This window comes from Aythya marila (genome assembly GCF_965140915.1).
Source record: "Aythya marila genome assembly, contig: HAP1_HAP1_SCAFFOLD_94, whole genome shotgun sequence".
In the NCBI taxonomy this organism is placed as follows: Eukaryota; Metazoa; Chordata; class Aves; order Anseriformes; family Anatidae; genus Aythya; species Aythya marila.
The window spans coordinates 1169-9892 of record NW_028137016.1 but is presented as its reverse complement, the minus strand read 5'-3'; the positions used below and the strand labels follow the sequence as shown (position 1 = coordinate 9892).

The window sequence follows — 8724 nt, the reverse complement described above, 5'->3', positions numbered from 1 at the left end:
GTGGAGAAAGGGGGCGTGGCCTAGGAAAGTGGGCGGGGCTAAAGGTAAGAAGAAGGGGTGGGGCGATGTGGAAGTGGGTGGAGCCGGGTGGGTGTGGGCGGGGCCTTTGGGAAGTGGGCGGGGTGATAGGGAAGCGGGCGGGGCAATAGGGAAGGGCCAGGAGGTGGGAAAAGGGTGGAGAAAGGGGGCGTGGCTTTGAAGAAGTGGGTGGGGCTAAAGAGCTGGGCGTGGTTGGAGGAAAGGGGCGTGGTTACACGAAGTGGGCGGGGCCAGAGAGCAAAACCATGACGCTCAATTGGGGGGCCTTGGATGAAGGGGGCGTGGCCATGGGGCGGTGGGCGGGGCTAGAGGGAAGTGGGCGGGGCTAGAGGCCTCACGGTGGGAAGGGCTCAGTGGCTGGGGGCGGGGCTTGAGGAAGTGGGCGGGGCTTGGGTCCGAGTGGGCGTGTGGGCGGGGCTTAGGTGTGTGTGGGCGTGGCTTATGGTTTGTGGGCGGGGCTGCCCCCGAGCACTGCTGGGAGGGGCGAGGTGCTGGAGGTGCAGTGGGCGTGCCCCGCGGCGGGTGGGCGGGGCTTGCGGGCGGTGGGCGTGGCCTGGATTGACCCCGCCCCCTCCTGTGGCCCCGCCCCCTCCTGTGGCCCCGCCCCAGAGCTGCGGCAGCGCCTGGCCGCCATCTTTGACGCCTGCGTCCTGCCCAAGCGCTGCCCCCCCGGCTGCCCCCACCGCAACAAGGACGTGAGTGGGGGGCTGGGGGGGGCTGGGGGGGTTATGGGGTCCCTGGGGGGACATGGGGGGTTATGGGGGTCCTGGGGGGGTTATGGGGGTCCTGGGAGGGAAATGGGGGGTTATGGGGGATTTATGGGGTCCCGGGGGGGGTTGGGGGGGTCCTGAGAGGGGTTTTGGGGCTCCACGGGGGTTATGGGTCCTGGGGGGTCCTGGGGGGGGTTATGGGGGGTCTGTGGGGGGTTGGGGGGGTCCTGGGGGGTTTATGGGGTCCCTGGGGGGGTTTGGGGGGGTCCTGAGAGGGGTTTGGGGGCCTGTGGGGTTTATGGGGTCCCTAGGGGGGTCCTGGGGGGTTTATGGGGGTCCTCTGAGTGGTTTGGGGGGTGCCTGGGGGGGTTTATGGGGTCCCTGGGGGGGCCGAGGGGTTTTTGGGGGTCCTGGGGGGGCCTTGGGGGTCCTGGAGGGGTCCCTGGGAGGGTTTGGGGGTCCTGGGGGGGTCCTGGAGGATTTATGGGGTCCCTGGGGGGGGCCTGGGAGGGGTTTTGGAGGGCCTGGGGGGGTTTGTGGGGTCCCGGGGGGGGTTATGGTGGTCCTGGAGGGGGCCTGGGGGGTTTATGGGGTCCCTGGGGGGTCTGGGGGGGTTATGGGGGTCCTGGGAGGGGGTTGGGGGGTCTGGGGGGGTTTGGGTGTCCTGGGGGGGGTCTGAGGGGGTCCTGGGGGGCTTGGGGGGTGTCTGGGGGGGGGTCCTGGGGAGTTTTATGGGGTTCTGGGGTCTGGAGGGGGGGGGGTCATGGGGGGGTTTTGGGGGGTATTTGGGGGGGGGGGCTGAAGGGATCCTGGGCGATTTGAGGGGGGGTTTTGGGGTCCTGGGGGCGGTGTCCCGGGGTTTTTTTGGGGTCCTGTTTTTTTTTGGGGGGGTCCTGTTTTTTTTTTGGGGGGGGGGTCCCAAAAATCTGTGTGTCCCCCCCCCCCCCCCAGGCGCTGTGGGTGCGGGGCCTGAACGCGGCGCTGGGGGCGCTGGCGCTGCTGCACCTCGCGTACCTGGGGGCCCTCTTCGACATCGAGGCCGACGACGCCATCGAGGAGCAGGTGGGGGCCCCAAAACTGACCCCCCCCCGAAACCCCGACCCCAAAAAGGCACCCCAAAAAAATGACCCAAAAAAGGACCCCAAAAATGGACCGCACAAAAATTGGCAACCCCAAAGAAATGACCCCAAAAAGGGATCCCAAAAAGTGAACCCACAAAAATTGGCAACCCCAAAAAGGGACCCCAAAACTGACCCCCCCAAAATGCCGACCCCAAAAGGCACCCCAAAAAACGGCCCCAAAAACAGACCCCAAAAACGGACCCCAGAAAAATTGGCAACCACAAAGAAATGACCCCAAAAATTCACCCTAAAAACGGATCCCAAAAACGGATCCCAAAAACGGACACCACAAAAATTGGCAACCCCAAACAAATGAACCCAAAAAATGACCCTAAAAAGTGACCCCAAAACTGACCCCCCCGAAACGCCGACCCCAAAAAAGCACCCCAAAAAAATGATCCTAAAAACGACCCCAAAATCAGACCCCAAAAACAGACACCACAAAAATTGGCAACCCCAAAGAAATGAACCCAAAAAGTGACCCCAAAAACGGACCCCACAGAAATTGGCAACCCCAAAGAAATGACCCCAAAAAGGGACCCCAAAAAGGGACCCCAAAACGCTGACCCCAAAAAGTGACCCTAAAAAACTGCCCCAAAAAACGACCCCACAAAAATTGGCAACCCCAAAGAAGTGACCCCAAAAAGGGACCCCAAAAATGGACCCTAAAAAGTGACCCCAAAACTGCCCCCCCAAAACGCCGACCCCAAAAAGGCACCCTAAAAAAATGACCCTAAAAACAACCCCAAAAACGGACCCCACAAAAATTGGCAACCCCCAAAAAATGACCCAAAAAGTGACCCTAAAAAGTGACCCAAAAAAACTGACCCTAAAAAGTGACCCCAAAAAGTGACCCTAAAAAACTGCCCCAAAAAATGACCCCAAAAACAGACCCCACAAAAATTGGCAACCCTAAGAAAATGACCCAAAAAAGGGGCCCCAAAAAGTGACCCCAAAACTGACCCCCCCGAAATGCCAACCCCAAAAAGGCACCCTAAAAAAATGCCCCAAAAAACGACCCCAAAAATAGACTGCAGAAAAATTGGCAACCCCAAAAAAATGACCCAAAAAACTGACCCCCCCAAAACTGACCCCAAAAACCGACCCCACAAAAATTGACACCCCCAAAATGGGGACAGAAACCCCAAAAATGGGGACGGTGACCCCTCCCGGGGGGGGGTCAGGGATTTTGGGGTCCCTCCCTGGGCTTTGGGATATCCTGGGGGGCTCAAATTTTTTTGGGGTGTTATGGGGTGATTTCGGGGGGGGTCAGGGGATTTTTGGGACCCCCCCCCACTAATTTCCCCCCCCCTCCAGGGCTACGGGACACCATTTGGGGGGGGTTCAGGGCATTTTTGGGGTCCCCCCCAGGGTTCTGGGATACCCTGGGGGGCTCAAATTTTTTTGGGGTGTTATGGGGTGATTTTGGGGGGGGTCAGGGGATTTTTGGGACCCCCCCCACTAATTTTTCCCCCCCCAGGGCTACGGGATGTCCTTGTGGGGGGGGATCAGAGGATTTTTGGGGTCCCTTTCAGGGCTTTGGGATATCCTGGGGGGCTCAAATTTTTTTGGGGTGTTATGGGGTGGTCTCGGGGGGGGTCAGGGGATTTTTGGGACCCCCCCCCACTAATTTTTCCCCCCCCCAGGGCTACGGGATGTCCTTGGGGAGTGGGGTCAGGGCATTTTTAGGGTCCCCCCTGGGCTTTGGGATATCCTGGGGGGCTCAAATTTTTTTGGGGGGGTTCTGGGGTGGTCTCGGGGGGGGTCAGGGGATTTTTGGGACCCCCCCCACTAATTTTTCCCCCCCCAGGGCTACGGGATGTCCTTGTGGGGGGGATCAGAGGATTTTTGGGGTCCCTTTCAGGGCTTTGGGATATCCTGGGGGGCTCAAATTTTTTGGGGTGTTATGGGGTGATTTTGGGGGGGGTCAGGGGATTTTTGGGACCCCCCCCCACTAATTTTTCCCCCCCCCCAGGGCTACGGGATGTCCTACACCATCCGCAAGTGGTCGGAGCTGCACTGGGCCAGCCACTGGGTGACACTGGGCTGCTGGCTGCTGGCCCGCCTGCTGCGCTGAGGGGGGGGTACTGGGAGGTACTGGGAGGCACTGGGAGGCACTGGGAGGTACTGGGAACCCCCCCCCCCAACCCCCAGTAAAGGCTCCGCTCGCTGGGTGCCGGCTCCGTGTTGCTGTCGGGCGCCGAAATCGCGGGAATTACACCCGAAACGCGCATGGGGGGGGGGGGGGGAGGGGGGTACAGAGACCCTATAGGACCGGGTGAAGGCCCTATAGGGGGTGGGGTGGGGGCCGTATGGCCCTATAGGGCACGGGGGGGGGGGCACACGGCCCTATAGGGCACGGGGAGGCCGTATGGGTTATATAGGGTGCAGGGGGGGCCATATGGATTATATAGGGTCCAGGGGGTCCATATGGGTTATATAGGGTCCAGGGGGGCCATATAGACCCTATAGGGCACGGGGAGTCCGTATGGGTTATATAGGGTGCAGGGGGGCCATATGGGTTATATAGGGTACAGGGGGTCCATATAGAGTCTATAGGGTACAGGGGGCCCATATGGGGTTATATAGGGGAGCAGGGCTCTATAGGGCCCCAATAGGGCACAGGAAGTCCATACAAACCCTACAGGGCATGGGAAATCCATATGGGTTATATAGGGTCCAGGGGGGCCATATGGGGTTATATAGGGGACCGAGACTCTATATGGCCCCTATAGGGCACAGGAGGTCCATATAGACCCTATAGGGTACAGGGGGTCCATATGGGTTATATATGGGAGCAGGGCTCTATAGGGCCCCTAAAGGGCACAAGAGGTCCATATAGACCCTATAAGGCACGGGGAGTCTGTATGGGTTATATAGGGTCCAGGGGGTCCATATGGGGTTATATAGGGGACCAGGGCTCTATAGGGCCCCGATAGGGCACAGGAGACCCATACGGACCCTATTGGGCACAGGGAACCCATATGGCCCCTATAGGCACAGGGGAGCCCATATGGCCCCTATAAGGTACAGGGGAGTCCGTGTGGCTCCTATAGGGCGCGGGAGGGGGGTGTGTGGAGGGGTCCATACGGCCCCTATAGGGCCCAGGGGGAGGGGGGTGGGGGCGTCCAGTCCCATCAGGAGCCCTTGTCCTTGGAGGGAGACCTGCAAGAGAGAGAGACCCCGGGGCTGAGGGCTCCTATAGGGACCCTATAGCTTCTAGAGGGCCCCATGGGGTCCCCAGGGCTCCTATAGGGCCCCCCATGGCTTCTAGAGGGCCCCATAGGGTCCCCAGGGCTCCTATAGGCTCCTATAGGGCCCCCTATAGCTTCTAGAGGGCCCCATAGGGTCCCCAGAGCTCCTATAGGGGCCCCCTATAGCTTCTATAGGGCCCCATGGGGTCCCCAGGGCTTCTATAGGGCTCCCTATGGCTTCTATGGGGTCGCCTATGGCTTCTATAGGGGTTTGGGGGTTCCCTAGGGCTCCTATAGGGCCCTCCATGGCTTCTATGGAGTCCCCTATGGATCCTATAGGGCCTTGGGGGCCCCCCCATGGCTTCTATAGGGCCTTGGGGGTCCCCTAGGACTCCTATAGGGCCCCCCATGGCTTCTATGGGGTCCCCTATGGATTCTATAGGGCCTTGGGGGTTCCCTATGGCCCCTATAGGGCCCCCTCCCCCCAGCTCCTATAGGGTCTCCTGGGGGTCCCTACAGCTCCTATAGGGCCCTGGGGCGTCCCCGGGGGTCCCCCCGACGGCGTTAGTGGGGTTAGTGCCCCCCCCCCCGGCCCCCCCCCAGCACGCAGCCGTTAACCAAATCCGCCTTTATTAGCCCCAATCCGCGGGTAAAAACGCGCCGTGCCCCCCCCCCCTCCCCGTCCCCCCCCCCCCCCCCGCCCCTATAAAATATTTACAGCCCGGTGAGGTGGGGTTAGTCACCCCTCCCCCCCCCTCGTCCCGCTAATTAAGGGGTCGCCCCCTAACGAGCCTCCCCCCCCCCAGGGACTGCGGGGCCAATTTTGGGGGCTCCATCCCCAAAATCCCCAATTTTGGGGGGTCCACCACCCAAAAACCCCAATTTTGGGGGCTCCACCACCAAAAAAACACCAAAATCTCCTTTCTCGCCCAAAAAAAATAAAAAATGGGGGCCTTCACCCCCCAAAAACCCCAATTTTGGGGCCTCCACCACCCAAAAAACCCCAATTTTGGGGTCTCCACCACCCAAAAACCCCAATTTTGGGGTCTCCACCACCCAAAAACCCCCAATTTTGGGGGCTCCACCACCCCACCAACCCCAGCGCCTCCTCCACCACCCAAAAGAACCCAAAGTTGGGGGTCCAACACCCAAAAAAACCCCAAAGTTGGGGTCCGAACACCCAAAAAAAGCAACTTTGGGGTCTTCCACTACCCAAAAACCTCAACTTTTGGCTCTCCACCACCCAAAAACCCAACTTTTGGGGTCTCCACCACCCAAAAACCCAACGTTGGGATCTTCCATTGCCCTACAAACCCCAACTTTTGGGTCTACACCACTCAAAAACACCAACTTTTGGGTGTATACCACCCAAAAAAGCCAACTTTTGGGTCTCCACTGCACAAAAAAAACAATCTTTGGGTCTCCACCACCCAAAAATCCCTACTTTTGGGCTCTCCACAACCCAAAAACCCAACCTTTGGGTTCTCCACAACCCAAAAACCTAACTTTTGGGGACTCCACCACCCAAAAACCCAACGTTGGGGTCTTCTGCCATCCAAAAACCCAACTTTGGGATCTTCCATTGCCCTACAAACCCCAACTTTTGGGTTCTCCACCACCCAAAAACCCCAATCTTTGGGTCTCCACCACCAAAAAAATGCAACTTTCATCTCTCCACCACCTAAAAAAAACAACTTTTGGGGTCCCCACTAACCAAAAACCCAACTTTTGGGTTCTCCACCACCCAAAAACCCAACTTTCAGATCTCCACACCCTATAAAAGACAACTTTTGGGTCTCCACCACCCAAAAACCCAACGTTGGGATCTTCCATTGCTCTACAAACGCCAACGTTGGGTTCTCCACCACCCAAAAACCCAACTTTTGGGGTCCCCACTAACCAAAAACCCAACTTTTGGGGTCTCCACCACCCAAAAACCCAACTTTTGGGTTCTCCACCACTGAAAAACCCAACTTTTGGGGTCCCCACTAACCAAAAACCCAACTTTTGGGTCTCCACCACCCAAAAACCCAACTTTTGGGTCTCCACCACCTGAAAAACCCAACTTTTGGGTTCTCCACCACCCAAAAACCCAACTTTTGGGTTCCCCACCACCAAAAAACCCAACTTTCAGGTTCTCCACCACCCAAAAACCCAACTTTCATGTCTTCACCATCCAAAAAAACCCAACTTTTGGGGTCTCCACCACCCAAAAACCCAACGTTGGGATCTTCCATTGCTCTACAAACGCCAACGTTGGGTTCTCCACCACCCAAAAACCCAACTTTTGGGGTCCCCACTAACCCAAAAACCCAACTTTTGGGGTCTCCACCACCCAAGAACCCAACTTTTGGGTCTCCACCACCAAAAAAAACCTCAACTTTCGTCTCTCCACCACCCAAAACCCAACTTTTGGGTTCCCCACCACCCAAAAACCCAACTTTTGGGTCTCCACCACCTAAAACCCAACTTTCATGTCTTCACCATCCAAAAAAAAACAACTTTTGTCTTCTCCACCACCCAAAAACCCAACTTTCGGGTTCTCCACCACCCAAAGACCCCAACTTTCGTCTTCTCCACCCCCCAACCCCCCCCCCAACTTTGGTTCTCCACCCCAACCTCTCCACCTCCACCCCCCTTTCGGCGCCCTCCCCCCTCCTCCCTTCCCTTCCCCTCCCCGTCACGCCGCCCCCACTGACTTGCCGCCGTGTCCCGGCCCCGCATCCTCCGTCCCTCCTCCTCCTCCTCCTCCTCCTCCTCCTCCTCCTCCTCCTCCTCCACCACCACCCCGGGGGTCCTCGTAGCGCCCCGGGGGGGTCTCCCGTAGAGATACACGGCCCCCAACACCATGGCGGTGCCGGCCACGAAAGCCCCCCGGGGGCGAAAGCCGAAAAGTTGCGCCGAGGCCACGGCGGAGGCCAAGATGGAGAGCGCGGTGGGCGAACCCTTTGAGGATGTTATCGGCGTAGCGGACCACCACGGCCACCAGTAGCCCCCCGGCCGCCTGGTTGAGGACCACCGCCCACACGGCCGGGCTGTAGCCGTGGAAGAAGCCCACGGTGGCCACCGCCCGGCCCTCGGCGGCTAGCATGGCCGCCAGCCCCACCGCCGTGCCCACCGCCCCCAGTTGGAGGTTGCGCACCCAAATGGAGCCCCCCGAGGTCTTGAGGAGCCGCTCGAAGTAGACGCCGGCGAAGCCCGAGGACAGGCAGGACGCCCCCACGGCCGCCAGCCCCGTCAGGTAATTTTGGGGGGGGGTTTCCGGGTGGGTTTCGGGGTTTTCGGCCCCCCCCCCCGGCACCGTCCGGACCTGCTCGGCTTGCACCAGGGCCACCCCGGCGAAGAGGAGGGCGAGGGAGAACCACTGCAGGCGGGACAGCGACGTGCCCAGCAGCAGCACCGAGAACAGGGCCGTGGTCAGGATCTTCAGCTGGTAGGTCACCTGGGGGGGGGCAATTAGGGCGTGGGGGGGTCACTGGGGGTGTTTGGGGGGGGTATCGGGGTGTTTGGGGGGGGATATTGGGGGATATCGGGGGATATCAGGGGATTTGGGGTCATATCAGGGCATTTGGGGGTATGGGGATATGAGAACAGGTCAGGATCTTCAGCTGGTACGGCACCTGGGGGGGGCAATTAGGGCGTGGGGGGTCACCTGGGGGT

General features: G+C 59.5%; 2 protein-coding genes across 2 annotated transcripts; one reads left to right on the top strand and one right to left on the bottom strand.

The window, feature by feature from the left end:
• Positions 1-461: 461 nt before the first annotated feature.
• Positions 462-4035, top strand: PORCN (porcupine O-acyltransferase; the record flags this gene model as incomplete). Its single annotated transcript, XM_082785612.1, has 3 exons — positions 462-734; positions 1701-1811; positions 3846-4035. Coding segments are annotated over 3 exons (486 nt in total), but the record flags the coding sequence as incomplete, so codon positions are not given.
• Positions 4036-4772: 737 nt separating this feature from the next.
• Positions 4773-8506, bottom strand: LOC309891239 (UDP-galactose translocator-like; the record flags this gene model as incomplete). The annotated part of the gene is given in 4 exon segments (XM_082785611.1): positions 4773-4832; positions 4961-5035; positions 7768-8001; positions 8003-8506. Coding segments are annotated over 4 exon segments (873 nt in total), but the record flags the coding sequence as incomplete, so codon positions are not given.
• Between the last annotated feature and the right edge of the window lie 218 nt (positions 8507-8724).